We start from the raw sequence: 22,604 nt of genomic DNA, 5'->3' as shown, positions 1-22,604 counted from the left end.
GAAAATATCTTTTAATTAATTGATAATAATAATAATAATAATAATAATAATAATAATATATTTTATGGAATCCAAATCATTTGTAAAATTATTTTAATGAGATTGAGAAACCTTTCCATAAACCAAATAAGGATAATTTTTTTAAAAAATAATTTTTTTTATAAAATCAAGTAATAAATCAGTTTAGGAAAATAAAAAAAGGGTTTGAAGAAATTTTTATTAAAAATTTGTTTTTTTTATTATTTTTTTCCTAATAAAATTGGATTGAAATTTTTTTTGTAACTTAAAATTGTTGAAATCATTTTATAATAAAAGTTAATTAAAATTATTTTAAAGAAAATTGTGAGAATATAAAAAGCAATTTTTAAAAAAGTAAGAATCACATCGGGATATTTTTTTGTGAATAAAATTGTAAAAATCCTTTTATACCAAAGTTGGATAAATTTTGTTTTCTTGTAAATAAATCAATTTTTTCAATAAAATTGCATTTAATAAATTCCTTGATAATAATGAGCGAATAAATTTCTTGAAAATAAAATCGAATAAAGATAATAACAAATCAAATTGCTTATATTAAATATGAGTTGAAACTTTAAAAATAAAAATAAAAAAATTCAAATCATTAATTTGAAATTGATTTTAATCTAAATAAATTCTTTTTTAAATTTCTAAAAATGTTATAATCTTTAAAATAATCAAATATTTTTTAAAATCAATTTAATAAATTACTTTGAGCTATTCTTCTATCATTCATTTTATGTCTAATGTGATTTGCTTTAATAATTGTTTTGCTCTACATTTATTTATATCATTCTATTACTGATTAATTAATTAATTATCATAGTGTGCTTTTTTTAATAGAAATGTTTTTATGACTAAGAAGGATGCTATTCTTTTGATACATTTCTAATAAATAACTTGACTTGAATTGAGATTTAGTTTTTTGTAAATATGTTTTATATTAAACACAAATGAATTTTATTTCAAATAAATGGTTACTCCAATTTTCAATAAATCAATTTTTTTACAATAAAAAGTGAGTCTCTTCATGAACACTATGATTTTAATATAAATATAAAGAAAAAAAATCTGAATAAAAATGTGACAAGTGAAAAGTTAGAGGGTTTTTTTTTTTTTTTTTTTGTCTTTCAAAAACCGTTTAGAGTTTGGCACAAAAGAAAACAAGCAACGAAAATGCTTACGTTATAAAGGAATTCCTTCCAATGCTTACGTTATAAAGGCCGAAAGGGTCGATGAGATGGAGGTGGATCGCACTAGTAGCAAAACATGGTACAGGTGGGCGTATAAATTATTAAATATGACTTTCCCGGACACCCCATAGCACCATTAGGCATTAGCGCCACAGAGCCGTATGATCGCCGAAACCACACTTCGCTATACACAGCCGAAACGCAGCGTTTTCAAGCAAACCGAACTCAAGGGTTTTATCGAATTCTCCGTTCCGATGGATCCTGGGTCGTCGTCCTCGTCGTCCTCATCGTCGGCATTCCCTCTCCACATGGCGATGGCGGCGCTGGTCGGAGCATCGCTGATGGCTATCTCCGCCTTCTACGTTCACAAGCGCAGCGTCGATCAGGTTCTCCACCGCCTTATCGACATTCGCCGCGGAGGCCCTGCCAAGGCCGATGACCACGGCGGAGGAGAGCGAGGTGACTGCGACGACGCTGAGGCAGAGGTTGAGACTAATCGCAAAATGCGGGGACGGGGTCCATCTAGGTCTTTGGATAAGGCCGCACTTTGCTGTAGAAGAGTCTCGTCTTCCTTGCCCAATGCCGTTTTGGACAGTTCTTGGTTCGATGAAGAATCTAATTTTGATCCTCCAAAGCCTTTCTCCGTCCAAGATTTTTCCTCTTGTCACTTTGATAAACTCAACTCCATTCCCTCTGGACTGCCACCGCTTCAAACGGCTCCAAAAGACGGTATGTACTTTCCTTGTTTTTATATGCTAATTTAGCGGCAGTGCTTCACTGTTGTCTGCGAGTCAGTTGATAGAAATCTGATATTGAAGTTAATAGTATTGAGATTCTAAGGTAGATCAAATGATTGGATCCTCTGTAACAATGGAATCGATCAAATTGTTTCGCACTAGTGAACAGGGGGACGCAGTCCTCTATATTAAGAGATCCAGGTTCGATGTTTCTGGTGCTCTCGGGTAATGATCAAAGTGAACAGATTGCTTAAGAATGTGATATTTAACAGCTACCATATAAATCCTGATTGTGTGATTCTAAGAGCGAATTTCCAGTACATTGGAGAAATGATTGTGGAAACTTGGCTATTGAAATTCAATCTTCCATTAAGGTTCTTAATTGAGGCATGCAGGAATCTTATGGCTTAAAATTCATTTTCTTAGTGACATGCATCTTCTTGTGAGAATTTTTAGAAAATAAGGTGAAGATGCATCTTCTTGCTAGGCTTTTTAAGAAAATAAGGTGAAGAAGCTTTTTGCATTTTTTTTTCTCTCTTTTTGGCTGTAGGTGCATAAGATGGTGTATTGAAGTTTCTTTTTGTGTTGATTTGTGCAGAAGAGCATCTCTCTGCTAGCCACTCTGGTTCCAATGTGAGGGTGGCACCTGTTAGTAGGCTAATGACTCCAAGATCTTTGGGAGGCAATGCATTTGACAGTGCAGGGGATTCCGATGAGGAAGGAACGGAACTTGTAATTGGAGAGGACACTTTTTTCAACTATGCAGACACTAATCATTCAGTTGATTTTATGGGTATTAATGTATGTGTGGTTCTAGCTTCTTCTTTCATATTTCATATGCTCAAATCAAGATTCTCATTATGTTATGTTTAATATTGGGAGTTTTTTTAGCTAGTAGACCAAATTTAGAATGTAATCCCATGTAAATTTGAGATGCAGATGCTACTAGTTTTAGACAGTGATATGAAGTTTTAGATGTGTTGAGCTTAAAAAAGGCCCTACAATCATTTGGTTAGGGCATTTTTATTTTTGTTTTTGTTTTTATTTTTTTATGAGTTCTTCATTTTGAAAGCCATTAGAGGAGGGTAGAGTGATTTTTGTTCCAGAGCAAGTACCAGGTGGGAGATGGTCTCAGGTCAAAGTTTTGGCTCGATGTGCTGTGTGGTGATTTGCTGTAGAAGGATTCGTGCCCATCTTTGTTCAGCATTGCAACCCATCATAATGCTTGGTTTGTGGCTTTACGGGCTGAGGAGGGTGGAAGGATCATTGGCACCCTTGCCCTAAGATGCGTTTTCATGATTGGGAGTTGGGGATGGTGGAGTTGTTTCTTTAGGGTATCCATTCAGTGGATGTTTGAGTTAGCTATGGTATGAAGGTGTGCAAATAATGGTTGCCTCCCCTTGAAGTCCTTTTGCAAGTCATCATTTTCAGTGGTTTTGGAACCTTCACTGTGATGTAAGTCTATGGGTTTCAGGGCTGAATTCTTTGTTTGGGAGGCTGTATTGAAGAAGATTTTGGCCACCATCATCCATATGACGAGAGATTGATGTTAACTGGTTGAACTTTGTGAGCCATTTTCTCATCTACTAGGGAAAGCTTGCAACATGTGGCATCTTTTTGTTATCTTTATTTGTGATTGTTTGGGTGCTCTTGCAGTCAGTTAAGGTTTCCTTGCTTCACTGGCATGATGGTTTTGTAATAAGACACCTGCAAAGATGTGAAGAATAGCTTTACTACTATACTTTTGGCAGGCGCAATTAGCATCCCAGGGTTCGGGTCCCCATGGAGAGTTTGAAGGGCTTGGCCATGGAAGATTACTTGGTTATTAAAAAAAAAAAAAGAAGTCCTACTGTACTTGTTTTGACACATTCTCAGACTGGAATCATAAGATTTTTGAAGTTATGTAGTGCTCTAATCAAACATTGAGAGCAGCTTTTTGGCTTCAGCTGTTGTCTTGCTTTGTTTATGATGTTTGGCGCACCATGTGTAACTTCTTCTGTCATTGCAGGGTGTGCCCTTTTCTTGTTTAGTGCCTTTTAATTTAAATTTCTACTCTGCATATAAGAAAAAAGAAGTAAATCAATGTTACTGTGGTCTTAAATGTGAAAACTGTAATAATTATTTAGCAGATAACAGACTATAGGTTACTGCAATAATTTGTTTATTCTTTATTGCCTACTAGATTTCTTAACTTTGAATGCTGTTAGTCCCAAGTTAAAATTGGGGGGATGAGTGATCCATTCATTTAGGATTGTGTAAGAATCTATTGCTTGGTAGGAGCTGAGTTTTGTAACAGAAGTGTTTCTTCCAGAACAGTTAAGAAACAGTGTCAGAAAGAATCACATTTACTTTGTTGCTGGATTTGCAGGATTTAAATTCAAACATTCAGAATTCAACTCTCCTTCCCTTTAAAGTTGATAATGGCAACTGTTTTGAAGATCAGAAATGCAGAGGAACCAAAACTGAATCAAATGTTGGTGTGGATCTGCATGGCAATGGAAAGATGGACACAGCTTCAGGGAACATTTTGGGAACTAGGCCTATTTCTGCCAACACCATTTCACCACTGAGAACCATAGTGCAGGGTATTTAGACTTCTTATTCTGAAAGAGTTTCACCGGATATTTTCATCTGGCCCTTACTGCCTCCAAATTCTTTTGACATTAGAGTTTATTGACTTCATGGTTGGTTGAGTAGTGTATTGATGGTGTCAACATATTTCTGCATTTCAATTATATGTCTCTGTATCATCCTAATTTTATTTGAAAAAAGCAATTAGCTTTTGGTATTTTATTAGTTTTTCACACTGTCAAGCAAAATGGGTGTATGCTTGTTTTAATCATGTTGTATGAATAAAGGGCTACATGTACTTGATTCATTGTTCTTTCCTTGTCAAAACATCTGAATTCAGAATCAACAAATGTAGAAGAGGAGGAAGTACTGGAGATGATTCGTGGATGTTTAGATTTGCGGGATACCTACGTTTACAGGGAAAAAGTTGCTCCATGGGAGAAGGTAACAGAGCTAGGAAGTACTGCACTGGAGACAAGCAGTGATCCATTTCACTTTGACCTTGTTGAGACAACTACTGTGAGTTTTCCTTTGCTTGCTTGTAATTGTCTTGCTGCACAAAGAATCTATTTGAATTCTCTGGCAGTCAAGTAAAGTCAGTCACTTTTCTTTTAAGCTTCTGTTTAATGCTGTTTCTTCCATTTTCCAAGCAGCATCACTTCAGGATGGAAGATGGAGTTGTACATGTTTATGCGAGCAAAAATGGTGAGAACTAAGACCTGCAAGGAATTCATACTACAGTGCAAATAAAAATTCATTATGTAGTTCTTAATCATTGGGCTGATATAAGTTTAGTTGCTTAGTTCATCAAATGTGAGAATCTTCTCTCTCCCTCTCTCTTTCTCTCTCTCATTTTTATTTTTTTTTTAATTTTCTTTCAGACACTCTGGATCTTTTCCCTGTTGCAAGTTCAACAACATTTTTCACTGATATGCATCATATTCTAAGAATTATGGCTATTGGAAATGTTCGATCTTCATGTCATCATCGACTAAGATTTCTTGAGGAGGTGGTGTTTTTCAAACTTCCTTTCTACTTTTACATTGTGTTATTAATATTGGCCTGTGTTTATAACTTATAACTGAACAATATACAGAAATTCCGCCTTCATCTGTTAGTAAATGCAGATCGGGAGTTTCTGGCTCAGAAGAGTGCACCACATCGCGATTTCTACAACATTAGAAAGGTTGATACACATGTGCATCATTCTGCCTGCATGAACCAGAAGCACCTCCTGCGCTTCATCAAGTCTAAGCTCAGAAAAGAACCTGATGAGGTATGATCAGTCTTTCATTTGAATATTTTATTCTGTTGCTTATTTGCTAGGCTTTAGCCATTTTACTTCAATGATAATAAAGGTAAGATTCTGCTTTGCTTTGGCTTCCAAAAACTGTTATATTCTTTCTTTTTTTTGGATGCTTTTTCTCATGGTTTCTACTTTTCAGGTTGTCATATTCCGAGATGGGAAGTATCTCACACTTAGGGAAGTTTTTGAGAGTTTAGATTTGACAGGGTATTCGTTCTTGTGGATTTGTTGATTTTTCTTGTTTGTTTCGGATATAGAAAATGTCTCTTCTCAACTCATATTTGCAATTGCATGGCAGGCATGATCTGAATGTTGATCTATTGGATGTGCATGCTGACAAGAGTACCTTCCATAGATTTGACAAGTTCAATCTTAAGTATAATCCTTGCGGACAAAGCAGATTAAGAGAGATCTTCTTAAAGCAGGACAATCTTATCCAAGGTTTGAAGCACATTGGAATGAGAACTTAAACTTATTACCTAAACAAAATTTGGAAAATATGAAGTCGATAACAGTCATTTTGTTTGGTGTCATCGTTATGTGAAACAAGTGTTACTCAATTGGCTCTTCCTTTTAGATTAGAGACTCATATATGTGAGCCACTTGGAGCTAACAATGGGTAGGGTATGGGTGAATTCTGCTGTAGTTGGACCTTGCCCAACAGACCCAAAGTGTCAGATTGTTTATATTAACAATATTCAGTTTATATCAGGATACCATTGAAGCTGTAACTGAGGAGCATTACATAATTAAAGCTATATTAAATTTCTTAAGAGACATAGTCCATAATTAAAAATTGGGTAGTATTTGATATGAATTAGTTTAGTTATCAAACCCAAATCTTTTTAACTCGAGTAGTTCGAACAGATTGGCAAGTTTGAGTCAAATTTGCTGGTTCTACTAAGTTTTGCTTAGAGGTTTGCAATGGAACAGGCCAGGGCAACATGACCTGACATGGTTCCTGCTGCATACTAAGGTAACCCACTTGTATTATTTCCTTGAACTTGGCTTGGTTTGGCATATTTCATCATGAATGAATCCTTTGTTAGACCAATATATGCTAACTCTAGCCAACTTGAATCTCCTCACGACAAAATCAGTAGGTTTTCCAGTCACTTATCACAATTGAAAATTTTGAACTTCAAATAAGTGCTATGTTAAGGTGCTTTGTGCTGGCATATCTGTCGGCCTTTGGACTCATTTGGTTGCTGGGGAAGTGGATAAACAATGGAGAGAATGCTGAAAGCAAATTTGCATTTTAAAAAAAAAACGATTATGTTACTCATCGATTGAGTTTCTAGTTGACACCACATCCACTAGTACCCTTGGATAAGGGTGTGATGCCATCAGCACTTACCTACCATATGTAAAGTTTCATATCCTCATTATAATCGGAAGAATTTCTTTACCCTCAAATAGATATGAATGTTCAACAATAATTGTAGATTTCTTATGGCTAAAATTGTTGTTTAATGTTCAAAGCCAACACATGGGAGGTTACCATTATTTCACAGATTTCAGAAGATTAGCAATATTGTTAGATACCCAAGGGATGTTCTCTAATATTTTCCGTATTCCCTTTCTTGCCTTTTCAGATGCAAGGACAGTTGTAATGCATAAAAAGAATTTGTTTTCTTCAACACGTCTAGGTCAACTTGCTAACATGATGCTTGGACATCCATTTTTACCATGTTGATAATGGGTTACTAAGAGAATCTGGAATTTATCTTTTACAACATGAAGATGTTTTGTACCTTTAACCATTGATGATTAACTTTGCTCTTTAAGTGTTATTTCCAGTTAAACTGGATTAAATTATTATGTGGATCTTCTAATTGCAACTCACCTAGTTATGTAAATTTTCCTCATTATTTTTTTAAAACTATTTTGATATTTGAAATGCATATTTATTGAAAGCAAGGCCATAATGGTATTTTCAGCATGAATTATGCATAAAAACATTTATTGGTATTGATTAGATATTCGAATATTTCAGGGCGTTTTCTAGCAGAATTAACAAAACAAGTTCTATTGGATCTTGAAGCAAGCAAATACCAGGTCTTTGATTTGTTTTTTGTGTGTGTGTATGTGTGTATATATATCACTGTTTCTTTCCTTTCAACTTATTATATGGTCATGATTAGTTTTATACTTCTCCTAGTAATGTTTGTTTTTTCCCCTTAAGTTTCCTTTTTTTTTTTTTTTCTTTTTCTTTTTATTGCTAGAAACTCCTGCATTAACAAATACAGTGGCTTACTTTGTGCCCTTGAGGCATGGCTCAAGTGGGAAAGGGATGGGGAGGGTTTGTGGGAGGTTCTAGGTTTAGGTCCCAATGGGTACAAAAATTTACCTATCAATATATAGTGGCTTACTTTGTGTTGATGTCAAAGTCCTATTTTGTGCTCCTTTCATAGGCTTGCCCATTTGTGCATAGTTCTATTGAGATATGTTGAATTTCTTAATGAATTGCCTATAACATGCTGCCTTGTGGCATGAACTAAAGCCATGATTCTCCATTTATATGAAGCCTCACGTTTTGCATTTCCATTGTGAGCTCTGCATAAGTATTTTCTAATTTACCTTTTTGTGCGAAGATGAAAGTGATGCTTAAAATGGTTTGCTTATTCCTTAGGTAGATAATAGCCCCAAGCATCTAGATTCCACAACCATGATGTATGCCAAGGAAGTTACACTTACCTACCTCTAGATGGAAAGATATTTGTTGAAAACTCTATAAAGTGTTCATCCTCATTCGTGAGGAGGAATGTCCTTTCTATGTTTTTTATGGAGGAAGACCCCCTTGGAAAGTGATTTGGAAGTGGCTGTGTTAAGATTGTTGTCTCTTTTGTTCTTTTTTCTGATGGTGAAGGTTTCCTTATTCATTATAGATATAGATCCCCCTCCTTGAATAGTAAAGGAAAAGGCTTCTCTTTAGCTTATATTTCAAACAAAGATGGCTCCTAAAATCACCTTGCTCCACGATTAACCTTGATTATATCCATATCTTCTTGAAGATGTCCCATCCCTCCCTCCCTCCCTTGACTCCTCAGACATAGTATCCCAATGTTATATTATGATATAAAAGTCAAGAATAGGGCTGGAGGCTCCTATGTAGACTTAGTCATCTCAGTGAGGGGGAGTGGACCCTTTTATCACCTAGTATTTGGAATTTGCTTGAGGACTTGGTTTGGGAAGCTTGAAACAGATGTGTGTTGGACCCATTTCAGATATATTGGGAAAAGGGGCCCATTGTGCATGGGAAATGCATCTCACCACCAATGTGTAATGTGCTATGGCAAAGAGGCCCCTTAAATCAAAAGTTCTAAGGGGCTTACAATTGGTTGGATCTTGCTTCCTATTATGCTTGGGTTTATTTGGTAGACTAAAAGGCCTCTATTAGTTAGGTCTTGCTAGTTGGGTTTTCTTTGTAGGCTTTTGTATAATGAACCAGAGATCATTTAGAGGTAGGAATTTTCTCAATCTTGAAGATCTCCTAAGCCTATCATGCCTTTGGATCTTCTTTAAAAGCTCTAACCCCCATTAAGATTACTACCATCTCTTTGTGTACTCCATTTCTTCCCTCAGCTTGCTTGACCTCCTTTCTATAAACAATGTAATGGTCGTTATTCTTTAACTTGCAAAGCTCTTCCTTCAAGCAAACCACGCTCACTCTTTGCAATCTGTATAGGGACCTAATTACTTTTCTTTTCACGTTGTCATTAACCCCTCTAAAAATTCGGGACAGTATCCACAACTTCAATGATTAACTAAAACCAACTCCCAATCGTTCTTTCCACCCTTCCTACCCCTTCCAACTTCATGCTAATTGATTGAGCATTCCAACTTCTTTAATTCTCTTTCAAGCTTTGACAAGCAAACTTTCCTTTTCCTAAAAGCGTTAGACTAACACTTTGTCTCTTTCCTCACCTTCAATTTCCTTAAGAGATTCAAAATCTTTGCCTCGTAACCTACAGTCAGCATGCCCAAAAACTTGCTAAAATTTGCCAAATAACTTTCAGCCCAATCCTCTGGGTGAGAGCCATCCTCATTGCTCCTCTCACTATCCTCAATTTCTCCCAAAAAAAGTTCTCTGTGTGTTGTCACCAACTAACCCAGCCGAACCTTCCAACTTGACCTCATTGCCATCCACCCAAACCATTTTAATCAGGTTAACATCCAAACAAAGACCCCCTCTTCTGGAACCCTAGGTTCCGTGAACCTCCTCCAATCCAACAAAACCACAGAAGCACCCAAAGAAGAAGAAGAGGCACCCAAACCCCCCAAAGGAAATATCGGAAAGGGAGAAATACCTAGGAATCTTTCGGCTTCCTCCATTAGGGCATCATTAGAGAGCAAAGAGCAAAGGGACACCCCTCCACACGATGAAGCAAGCATCACCAATTCATCGTCTTCCCCACATATTCTCTCCTTCATACTCAAATCACCAACCCTACGGCTTTGGTTCATTGCCTTAGCTACTTCGCTTGTTACAAGGGAAGAAAAAGTAGTAGGAGCACCCATCGGTTCCTTTAAAACAGGCGAGAGCTACCTTAAGCTCCTCTCCGGCCCAAAACAAGGGCTTCTTAAAGATTGCCCCTCACAACTCTTGGACTGGGCAGAAATAGAAGGCCCAATAGAGCCCTCATTTGAATCACAATCAACCCACTTCCTAAGGGCCTGTTCACCTCTATTTGGGCTAAACCCTCAATCACTCAGCCTAACCCACTTCCTAAACTCCTCTTTGCAACACCAGCTGCATCACTATTCCTGCACAAGCCTGCAGATCTGTCAGACACCCCATTAGAGCATGCTGTCCCCTCCCTCACAGGAACCTTCCCCTTCCAACCTCGAGAAGTCTCATTCCAACCACAAGCAGCCACCTCACCCACAACTTTTTTACTTTTCATAGAGTCAATTTCAGACTCCTTTAGGGCGCGTGAACTCCCATCACCCTCATCCCTTACCTCTCGCCAGTTACCTTTTGGGACCACTCACGACGTCCATAAGGGGACTTCCCACCAAAGCTGCTCTGCAAAGCAAACCACCCCAACACCACTTGTAGAGAGCTAGGAAGCCTTCTCCCAACAGATTTTACAAGAACTCTGGCCCATTGTTTGTTGTGACTATGGGCAATATCTTCATCCACAGTCACGAAGCTGCCACACCTATCTCCTAACATTTGGAAAAGCTCCATGCTCCACAAGTGCAACAGAAGACCTAAAAGCCTCACCCAAACTTCTATGGCATGAAACTCATTTCGAAAGCACCCCTCTTGAGGGTCTCGCTTCCTTAAAGACAAACTCTTGTTTTCAAACAATCTCAACCCCTTGTTAAGCATTGAATCTGCCTCCAAGGAATCTTTAAAGACAAATGAAATAAGAGCACCCCCAAGCAAAAAATTAAGACACTCCTCTTCTCATTTGTCAGTTCTAAAAGACCCACTTCTTTAAAACACCCAGGTCAAGCACTAGATCTCCAAGGTCCCTGTTTTAGGTTTATGAAATTTTCACTGACTTTAACCCTGTTTGTTACTCCCTATCCTCATCTTGTGATGGGCAGATCCCCATTTTCAGTCAAAGAAGTTTGAGGTTCTTGAGCTCCTTCAAAGGTGGTTTTTATTTATTTATTATTATTATTATTATTATTATTATTATTATTCATTCTTGGGAGGTGATTTGGGAAAAATTATGGAATTGGACCAGTTAAAGAAAAGAGATAGGGCTATAGCTAATTGGTGTTGCTTGTGCAAGAACGATACCAATCATATCCTATTTCATTATGGTGTAGCTCCTATTCTTTGGCACCTATTATTCTTGCTCTTTAACGTGTTAAGATGGTGTGGTCCTTTTCTTTTTTTTCTTTTTTTTAATATTTTGGGTTGTGGGGAGGATTTGGTTTAAAATGTGAAGAAAAGCTCGAGGTTAGCCTCATTATATTTGTTCTAGACTATTTGGTAGAAGTTGAAATCAAAGAATTTTTGAAGATGTGGAGAAGTGATCCAAATGTTAAAGGATTCTTTTTTTTTTTTTTTTTTTTCATACAGTATTTTCTTTGGTCCAGATTCTGTGTGGGAGCAGGATGTTCATTTGTGCTTGATTTTGTGGGTTGGTGGGGCCTCAGTGTGTTTCCTTTTCTTGTTTCTCACCCTTGATTAACCTTTATATACTTCCTGTGTTCTTGGATTCTACCCACTTTTTGATTGGCATTTTAATAAATTGTTCATCTGCCTATAAAAAAGGTTGTTGACCCGTACTGTGGGTGGGAAATGGCCTAAAACTGGCTCGAGCTTGGCTTACACCTTGCTAGGGATGGACCTCACCACCATACAAGGCTTGAGCCTTACCCAACCTCAGTGCACACATATGCTAGCCTAATCTTGGCCTGCACCATAGCCTATTTCAACTTGGGGACTAAACAATGTCAACTTGCAAGCTAACCTAACCCTTGCTTGTAGGCTACCTAACCTCAGCTCAGAAGCTAGCCTAACACTAACTCATAGGATAGTGGCTAGCCCAATCATAACCCCAACTTTAAAAATAAGCTTAAACTAGCTTGAAGCCTCTTTATATTTTATTCTTTCTCTTATAGGTGGGAGGATTTGAACAATCAAAATGAGTGTGTGCTTCTTATTTTCTAAGTGGAGGGAAAAGTGATTTCATTTTCATGCCTACTTAAAATGCAGCCTCGGGGCCTAGGTTCAAGCCTTTATTTTGGTAAGTGATTTAACTTGAAGGCACTCTAGGGTTGTCCAAGTCCAATGCTAGCCAAACTCAACTCACCTCCCACCCCTAGCCCCAACTAAGTTTGTGGGTTTCCTTAAATTTTATTTTGGGAAATGTTTGAAAAACTATTTCCATGCCAATTCAAGTTTGGATATGAAGAAGTTTGAATCCTTGATTTTGACTTGAGTTTGATGCTGCTTTTTCTTCTTTTTTTTTTTTTTTCATATAGCATGTCATTTATCTAAACATTTGAATCTAAGTAGCCTTGGCAATTTGGGGATTTGTGAATCCCCCATAATATTGCAATTTTCCTAGGAAATCAATGTAAACCATAAAACAAGGAATTGGAAGCTCTTGGCAAGAATCTTGTAAATATTTGTATAAAATTCAATAGTATATTGAAAAAAGAAAAGCTAATGGGGATAAGCCTTTTAGGGTTTATTCACAAGGTGAGATCAATAGTATTTTGGTAATATTTGTATATAGATTATATACTGTCAAATTTTGTAGTAGTTAATTCTAGTCCTATTTAGAGTTTAGAAAGGGAGGATTCAGTTGTTTGGAAGGGTGGGGGAAATGGAAATTTTGGGGTTAAGGAAGCTTATAACTTGCTGATTGCTCCCAACGATTTTGCCTTCCCGAAAAAGTGCATTTGGGTGAATAAAGTCCCAACCAAAGTTGCCTTTTTTGCTTGGGAGGCCATGTGGGGGAAGATTCTTACCCTAGATAGGCTTCAAAAACAGGGGTGGTAGCTCCCTAATTGCTGTTTTTTATGTGGTTGTGAAGAGGAAACTGTAAATCATATTCTTTTACACTGTATAGTGGTCAGAGTCCTTTGGGAGATCGTCCTTGCCTTATTTGGTATTCAGTGGGTGTTCCCAGAAATAGTCAAAGAGGTGTTAATTAGTTAGAGGGGCCCTTTTGTTTGTTTGTTTTTTTTTTTTTCTGATTGCCATAGCCTTCTGTCCGTGTTCCCTTCTTTAAATCCTTAAAGAGTGGAGCCTTAGCTCACCTTGTTCATTATAGAGTCCTCCTAGGGTTGTCCTACATCAAAAGAAGGAAAGTCAGCCAGGTAGGGGTTTGTAAATTGTCATATATAGAATTTTGAATTATTTTGAAATGATCCAGTATGAATTCAGATTTAATTGTATGAACTGATTAGTTATAAAATCAAAATATTGTTGTGGAATGAAAAAGTTATAGTCCTTACACGTGGAAACCTGTTCTGTAATTTTGGTTTCGATCCTCTCCTGAGTCCTATATGGAACAATTTCGATAGCCTCAGTCCACCAAATCATTATTCTTCAGAATTACATACTTTAGTCTCTGATCCAAGCCCAAGGATTTGTAAAGCCTGAACTTGAATTGTTTGGTGCAGTTAAGTATTGATTGAAACTTCAAAGAAGTCATTAAGGGAAAATGGAGAATCTTTGGGCAGCATGTTGTGGTAACAATTGTAGATGTAGTTGGAGATAGAAGAGTTGGGAAAACTCATGACCTCTCTCTCTCTCTCTCTCTCTCTCTCATGCGCACTTGTTATAGCCTGCCCTTGAGGTGAGAGCTTGGTCATTATCTTGTTCAGGCCTCTATTTACTTATCTCTCTTTTCAGCCCTGTCCAATCTATCGGCCCTATTGATTTCTCTCCAGAAAAATTCATATGGCAATCTAAAGCCCCATCCAAGGTCAAGGCCTTTGTATGGCTAGTGGCCAACAAGAAGATCAATACCAATGACTTGCTACAAACAAGAAGACTTTACAAGCCCTTAATCTTGATCATTATACTCTATGTACGAGGAGTGGTGAATTGATTGATCATCTCATTTTACGGTGTTTGATGACCTTGGCGCTTTGGCTAGGCTTGATTGGAGTCATCCTAGGAGCACAAGTAATGCGATGATCATTTCCTTTAGAGGTTTGGGGAGTACAAGTAGAGGCAAAATTCTTTGGAAAATTCAATTCCTCACTCTAATTTGGATAGTATGTTAAGAAAGAAATGTAAGGATTTTTTAGGATAAGTGAAGAAGTACATAGTCAATAGAGGACTTAATGTATTTTTATTGTTCTTCTTGGGCCTCAACAGTTTCAGCTTTCAAAAGCACTCCTCTTAATGTTATTTAGCTCAATTGGAATTTGGAGTGTATATAGAAAGTGTTTAAATAACAAATCTTAGAGCAAAATTTCAGTCTCTTTTGTAGATGTATTGATGCCCTAAAAGAGTAGAGCTACATTTCCTTTGTATAGTTTTACATGGTACAATATTGAGGTATTTGTCTAGATGGTATATTGGAGAAAACCTATTCATATGTTCTTTTGGTTAGAGTTTGTATATTTGGGAAGGATTCCTCATCCTTCACATGTAATTTTGAATCATTATATATGAATATTTTGTTTCTAGCAAAAAAAAAAAGAATTGTAAGTGTGGTTGAGACCTTGGCTATGTTTGGCCAGCTGCTTATTGAAATCTGTTGGCTGAACCGATGATATTTTGGCTTTCAATCTGTTCTTAAAGATGTCTCCAACTTCTACTTGTTCTGAATGTGAGACAACACATTGTCATTAATATGATTGAATTTAGGATGTTTTATTTCTGTGTCAGTCTACCCATGCATTCACTTACATTCATTCCTTGTCTTTGAAGGAGGAAAGGCCTCAACATTCAAAATATTTTCTTTTTCCCAAACTGAAGTGAAGTATTTGATAGAAGTTCAACTATTATGGAAGAATTGTTATGAATTGCTCATCTATTTAAGGTTATAATATGAAATACTAGCTTTTTAAAAGTAACGAATTGAGGTCTGGGAAACGTGTTCTGTTAACTGTAGAAATATTTTTATATATTTTTTGGTTATTTAAATATATTTTTTGGTTATCTAAATTTAATCTTTCTATCATAAACTGGATGTATCTTGCATGAAAAAATAAATAAATAAATAAAATATTTACTAACATGTTTGCTAGGAAAAAAATGATTTTGGATATAAACAATTTCAAAGTAAACAATGAATAAATAATTTTTTTCTGATCAAGAGATCTTGACACATAATTTTGTCTCAACAGCTCTTAAATATAAAATACTCATCTAGAATTTTTTGCCTTGTTTCTCAATTAATATCCAACTGGCCCTGAACATGTGTCAATTGTTGTGCTATTAAGCTCTCTGAATATGTTAATCTCTACTGTTTAATTTCTCAAGAACTTGGCCTATTTTGAACTCTAGAGTTGCCCTTATGGACATGGATGCAACTTATTTATGTTAGCTTCTCTTCAAAACATTATTTTTTGGAGTATCTAATTCTGGTTACTGTATGATGTCCAGATGGCTGAGTATAGAGTGTCAATATATGGAAGGAAACAAAGCGAATGGGATCAGCTGGCGAGTTGGTTCATTAACAATTCAATTTACAGTGAGAATGCTGTTTGGTTAATCCAGGTATTTTTTGACAATAACATTTCTTCTGGCAGCTGCTGTGTTGTGTTCCATTAACTGGCTATCTAAGTTCCTGGTATTTCTTATCAGTTTAAAATTTTTTGGACTTATTTCAAATGATTTTAAATAGCTTGATCTTGATTCGCAAAGCTGTATAGTTAATGTCTGTGATAGAATTTTATTTTAGCATTTGTTTGTATATTTATTTTTTGAGGGTCTTTTATGTTGATGGTGAACCAGACAAAATATAATGTGAAAATGAGGTGGCTTGGCTCAATGGGTGAGCAAATACATCCCTCTGAAAAGGGAAGAAAAAGAGTAAGTGATAGTGGGAAGAGGAATGGGGTGAAGAAAGACTCTAGTGAATATCTACTATTTACTCTCTCTCTCATTCTTTATATATATATATACACACACACACACTTGGACTCGCACATACGCCACTCTAGGCTTTGCCTTTTAGTCTGAGAAAGAAAGGACCTCGGAAGGTGGCAAAAGACGGATATTTTCATATATATATAAACCTATAAAGGAGAATCCTGAATAGAACTGTGGCCTCCTTTCAGTGTGTCATTTTGTTGACATTGGACTAGCAGATGATTGTTTAAGGTTCCCTCCAAAGGAACCCACCAAACAGGATTGGAAGAATGGTTTTTCTGTTTCAGCAACTACTGACTAGCCTTCCTATTTGTAACATGATTTCAATGTTACATGTGAGTTGGTGTTGACTTGTACAAAGTTTTGTTTTTGGTCCGTATGTGGTATTTTCACCAATCAAATGTGATTTTTTTCTCTCTAAATTTTGCGTGATTGTTTTGGTTGCTATTAATTTTGTGGACTTACATGTTTTCATTCTCATTTTGGTGCAGCTACCACGGCTATATAATGTTTACAAGCAAATGGGGATTGTTACAAACTTTCAGAATATTTTAGATAATGTGTTTATTCCTTTATTCGAAGTAACAATTGATCCAAGTTCTCATCCGCAACTACATGTATTCCTAAAGCAGGTTAGTTCATCTGTTTGCATGTCTCTGAGAAAGTCATCTGCTGAATTATGAGTTGATAACGATTCAATTTTCATTCCAAGTATGTTGACTATTTATTCATGAATGTTGTCCTTGTTTTTATGCTTGTTATTTTAATCTTGAAGTTTTATAGCCACATAAGTGATCTATATTGAAAAAACCTTCTTCTCCTTGGTTTTATTTTATTTTATTTTTTATTTTTATTCTTAATTATACAGAGTTTTATGTGAAAATTTATTTTAACATTCCATATGTGATGGTTTATGATTATATTTGTTGGTATTTTTTGATAGGAATTATATTTTATTATATTTGTTGGTATTGCTCAATGTAAATGAAGTTAATATTTAGAAATTTCCTCTTTCTTACTATAGTAAAGCGGATTTTATGTATTTCCACCATATGTGCATTTAATATTTTATAAAATGCATAAAACATCTAAATATCTAATAGTTCAAATGCATAAAACTAAATTTTTAACTTTTAAGTTTAAACTTGTCTTGCTGAGGGAAAAAGGCTAAAGTTGTCCTCAAACAAATTGTTTATCTAACTTTTTATTGACAAACCTAATTTTAGAGAACAGTTGATTTCTTACGCATAATTGGAATTTTTTATCTAAAGGGTGGTCAAGAAAATATATATTCAGTCAAACTTTATTTTGCACTCATCTGGGTTTGTGGAACATCGCACTTGATATAAAACTACTTTGTGGAATCATCATACTCATGAAAATTACTTTCTGGACGTGATTAACCCTCTCAATAATCCTATTTAGTTATATCTAGATTTTTAATTATATTATTTTGTGAAATATGGTAATATCAACCAAGATGAAGTCGTTTCTCAGCCTGATGACTGATTCTGATACTTAAGAGCATGGGCAGATGCACGCTGCATATGTAGGAATGCATCTTCGGCTCATCTTCTTCTTGGGATACCTTGTATTTTAGTTATCTCTCAGGACTGCACTAATGGTTCTTTGTTTGCCAATACAGGTTGTGGGTTTCGACATTGTAGATGATGAAAGTAAACCAGAAAGGCGTCCAACTAAACACATGCCCACACCTGCCGAATGGACTAATGAATTCAATCCTGCATACTCTTACTATGCTTATTACTGCTATGCTAACTTGTACACTCTCAACAAGGTTTGTATTATAACTTTTTTTCCCCATTTTCACAAATTAAGGCCACTGTATTCCTCTTTGTTCAAATGCACTTACATAAATTTTGAGCTCCCAACATTGACTGATGGGTTAGAAGTATAGATTAGTAGAACACTGTAAATCTTTTTGTGAAAGCTTTATATAGAAATTTGCCTTTGGGTTGCAGTGTTATTGATGCTTGCATGCCTAAAATGCATTCCTACCATGTATTGATCTTAGTGTCTTCAGATGGATTCATGTTTGATGGTTGACTTAACTTTCTACTTCTGCTTCTGTCATTGCTGGAGAAATTTTGAAACTCATAGAGTCTGCACTTCAGGTTTCTAGTTTTAGAATGACGGCTCTTCTTCATTAGTTTGCTTGCATGAATCTGGCTGGTGCTGATGAATAACCTAGCTTTAATCCTAGATTTTTGGAGATCTTTTATTTGAATCATGCAGTGAGGAATGATTAATGGCTTTGAGGATCTCTTGACTCTGAATAGTTGCTTTGTTCTCTTCATAAGACTGGCAGGCAACATGCAATATACAAGTTTAACCAGCTGATCTCCCTACATTTTGATTATTTATAAAACTGAAATGAGTTTAAAAGATGTTGATGTTGCTTTGAGTTTCTTTAATTCAATTTCTATATCACAATAATGGATAAAATTTGTTAATATAAAAAATTACGCTTGAAAGATTCACCTTGCTACTTCCTAGTTGACAATGAAAATGCATCCTTGTTATAAAAGTACAATACAACACTCCCCGCACCCCTTCCCCCCCAGTCTCCACTTGCCAGCACAAACCACCATACATATACAGGCACACACCAAAGTCTACCATTTAATTGCTGGATTATATGGACGTTCCTTACCAGTTATTTTCTTTTCCCAGCTTCGTGAGTCAAAAGGACTGCCAACAATCAAATTCCGGCCACACTGTGGAGAGGTTCTGCTTCTCTTCTTCTTCTTCTTTTTATTTTCTTTTCTTTTCTCCTCTGTACTTCATTTTAGTTCTATTTATTATTTTATGGCTATTAATTCATGTTTCACAATCTATGCAGGCAGGTGATGTAGACCATTTGGCTGCTGCATTCCTTCTCTGCCATAACATTTCTCATGGGATTAATCTGCGGAAATCCCCTGTTTTGCAGTATCTCTATTATCTTGCTCAGGTTTGACTTTGCCTCAAATTATTCATTGAGATCAACAATGAAACTTTCATACTCTAGAGGTCATCATGATCATGTTCTTGTTGTAGATTGCTGGCCCATCACTTGACCTGACTGTCATAAATTATAACAAATTCATTATTAGAATTTTGTGGTACACATATTTATGCCTCATATAGTTAATTTTAATATGGAGTTCATTAAGTGGAAATGTGATGTGTGAGGTGCCTTTATTGGTTTATTCTTTTTCATTGTTAGTTTAAATTGTCTTAATGGCTAGCAACTTGCCTTATCTTTCAGGTTGGACTGGCTATGTCACCACTGAGCAATAATTCGCTTTTCCTGGATTATGGTCGCAATCCATTTCCAATGTTCTTCCAGCGTGGCCTAAATGTTTCACTCTCAAGTGATGATCCTCTGCAAATCCATTTGACAAAAGAAGCCCTTGTGGAAGAATATAGTGTTGCAGCACAGGTTTGCATATTTTCAGACTTGGTTTTTTGTTATCCATCATTGTCATATATCTTATGAAATCTGTATTTCCAGGTGTGGAAACTCAGTTCCTGTGATCTATGTGAGATAGCAAGGAACTCTGTCTATCAATCTGGATTCTCACATATGGCAAAGGTGAAAAACTTGATAACATTAATTTTTGGCATTGTTTGTGTACTTCTGGAAAAGCAAAAGAATAGTGCATCTTTTGAATTAATTTAGTTTGCTTAAATCTGGTAATTTCCTTGAGAATTTAATTGATGGATCTATTAATAGTTTATCTGCTACCCAATGTTAGTTTTTATTGAATGGGGATTTGAGAAGTTTCTTTCAGGGTTTTGAGGCTGACAACTGATTTTGGCTTTAAGTATTTAGCCTATGATGCCAAAGCAAAAAGGGTTAGTAATACCAAAATGCTCCTTTTCAGAAATTGGAGGGTTAAGATTACTTTGGCAAAAATGGATTTAGGATTCTAGAACTTCTCACATCTGATGATTAAGGCATCAAGTAATTGGCTTCATTTGCTGCTCAGATGGGTAAATTGAAGAGATGATTCCAGATAACTGCCAGTCCTCCCATGTTTGGGTTACAAAAATAGAAGTGGCCTCTTTAGGGGACTTCTATGATTGAGGGTTACAAGCATAGAAGTGCCCTCTAGAATATCTCACATCTGATGATTGAGGCATCAAGCAATTGACTTCATTTGCTGCTCAGATGAGTAAATTGAAGAGATGATTCTAGATAACTGCCAGTCCTCCCATGTTTGGGTTACAAGCATAGAAGCGCCCTCCTTAGGGGGGCAAACATTGTCTATCATCTGTTTGTGCTAGCAAGTGGTCAGAGTCTTTAGGTATTTGACACAAGCAGGTCGACATGTTGTTAGGACCAGATGCTTCCCTGAGATGGAAGAAAACTGTGATTTATGGGGGGTTGGTTTTCTAGAAATTACATTAGGTGGAAATGGCTTATTTATTTATTTATTTATTTTGTCTTCTACTCTCTTTTACTGTTATCTTTATTAGAGCTAGAAATGCCTCATTCATATCATATTCTTCTGTCTCAATATCAATCTTGTGCCTTCCTTATGAGTTTGTTCTTTCTACCCTTCTTCCGATTGTTGAAAATCACTTTAAACAACTTCCCATATCCGCCCATCTGAGGGACCAAATGCAGCCTGAGTTATTTTCAAAAACCGCAGAGATACCAAATATTTTCAACCTATGGAAAAATTGTAAATTTTGACCATGCTTCATGTTAGAAGCTCTTTTTATTTTCTTTTTCTTTTTTTCCTTCTATCAATTCAGATAATGTGGTTAAAAGGACCATTGTATACTGATTTAAATGAGTTATCTTGAAACTGATAGTATTATACTTCAATTAATTTTCCATGATTGTGAGCTTTTGAAAATATATCAAGTTTAGGGTGTTGCCAATATCCTGGTTATTATTGTGTATTATAGTTGTTGTGTCCTTTGATTACTGTTCCAGTTGCATTGGCTCAGTGGTAAATATTACATGAGAGGTCCTAAGGAAACGATGTTCACAAGATTAATGTACTGGGCCTCCCTTCCATTTGAAAAGCTTTCCTTTTTGTTGGTTGAGAGGACTTTAGCTAAGCACCCACAGATGCAGTGGCCCAAACTGATTTTGTGTTTATGCTTCATTGATTTCCAATGGTATCACGACTTTCTATATATTTTGGCTACAACCAGTTTTCTATTTGATTAATTATTGTTGGTTTTTCCCCATTTCTTGATTACCGTTGTAGATGCATTGGCTTGGTAGAAAATACTTCATGAGAGGCCCTGAAGGAAATGATATTCACAAGACAAATCTACCCAGCACAAGGATTGCCTTCCGTCATGAGGTAAAGTATACATGGTTTCTAGAATAAAATCATTTTTATCCTTTCCTGCTGTTGATAATCTAGAGCTTTTGCAGACATGGAAGGAGGAGATGATGTATGTCTACGCTGGAAAGGCTAAGTTTCCTGAAGAGATAGACCTTGTATAAGTGAACAAATAAAAAGGAAGAGAATATTTATGATGCAAATGAAATTCTGCTGTTGAATTGGGGATGAATAAATATCTCAGCATGAGTTAGGCTGCCAAATTTTTATTTACGGTCCCACTGATTCAGTGAAATCAGAGATTGTTAAGAGCACCAGCTGCAACTAGGATGATATGGGGAAGATCTTTTGGTGCTATGTAGTGGGGCTTGGAGTTTTCTTTATGGATAGCTGTTGAAAACTTAAATTTTGAATTGCTGGAATTCCTGCTGAGAAATGTGCAGGTTTAATGGTATACAAGGTTTCTGAAAAATACCAATTTCAACTTGTAATGAAAGAGCCATTTTACATGATTCGGATGACATGTGATTTGATGTGGAACCTTGCTTTACCTCATCTTTTTTTTCTTACTTCTCTGCAAAGGTTTGAAATGTTCGCGGATATTTCGCTCGACATGATATCCATTATGGAAATCTTGAATGAGCAATTTTTCGGTTTTTTCTTAAACCAACTCAGTAAAGGTACTTCCAAGGTTTGAAATGTTAGGGTATATTGTAGATATATTGTCGTTATTTTGGATATGAGATTTTCTGCATTTATCATCGATTTATCACCGAAATTCTGGTATTCCACATATATATCGATGATTTTTTTGGCCACGTTAGCAAGGATTTTCACTTTTCCTCTAGAAAGCCTTAACTCGGTAGTGGACTTACCATCCATTTTCTTCACTCTTGGGCCTTTGAGCCCAGTATCAGTTATATCTTCTTTTGGAATTAA

At 36.1% G+C, this 22,604-nt stretch overlaps 1 protein-coding gene across 4 annotated transcripts; it reads left to right on the top strand.

Moving 5' to 3' along the window:
• The first annotated feature begins 1,233 nt into the window (after nt 1-1,233).
• LOC100265525 (probable AMP deaminase) lies at nt 1,234-22,186 on the top strand. 4 transcript variants are annotated; one of them, XM_059740463.1, is made up of 20 exons: nt 1,234-1,940; nt 2,547-2,749; nt 4,317-4,533; nt 4,860-5,038; nt 5,173-5,224; nt 5,401-5,528; nt 5,616-5,795; nt 5,965-6,032; nt 6,124-6,266; nt 7,421-7,474; nt 7,822-7,883; nt 15,865-15,978; nt 16,845-16,985; nt 17,999-18,151; nt 19,048-19,101; nt 19,217-19,327; nt 19,625-19,798; nt 19,871-19,951; nt 21,585-21,683; nt 21,758-22,186. In XM_059740463.1, exons 1-20 carry the CDS (start codon nt 1,373-1,375, stop codon nt 21,827-21,829), a joined length of 2,853 nt encoding a protein of 950 aa, XP_059596446.1. In that variant the 5' UTR covers nt 1,234-1,372; the 3' UTR covers nt 21,830-22,186. The 4 variants fall into 4 exon arrangements, with proteins under 4 accessions (XP_059596446.1, XP_002269215.3, XP_059596447.1 ...); XM_059740464.1 differs by having other exon boundaries at nt 1,290-1,940; nt 4,875-5,038; XM_002269179.5 differs by lacking the exon at nt 7,421-7,474.
• The last annotated feature ends 418 nt before the right edge of the window (nt 22,187-22,604 follow it).

This window comes from Vitis vinifera, chromosome 1, assembly GCF_030704535.1.
Source record: "Vitis vinifera cultivar Pinot Noir 40024 chromosome 1, ASM3070453v1".
In the NCBI taxonomy this organism is placed as follows: domain Eukaryota; kingdom Viridiplantae; phylum Streptophyta; class Magnoliopsida; order Vitales; family Vitaceae; genus Vitis; species Vitis vinifera.
This window is presented reverse-complemented; position numbering and strand designations above follow the sequence as displayed.

What these genes read in the sequence shown, in the direction of transcription:
- LOC100265525 (XM_059740463.1), top strand. Translation starts at nt 1,373, where the DNA reads ATGATCGCCGAAACCACACTTCGCTATACACAGCCGAAACGCAGCGTT. An exon ending in TCAGAAAAGAACCTGATGAG is followed by an intron (nt 5,796 to 5,964) that starts GTATGATCAGTC and finishes TCTACTTTTCAG; the next exon opens with GTTGTCATATTCCGAGATGG. An exon ending in AATATAGTGTTGCAGCACAG is followed by an intron (nt 19,799 to 19,870) that starts GTTTGCATATTT and finishes CTGTATTTCCAG; the next exon opens with GTGTGGAAACTCAGTTCCTG.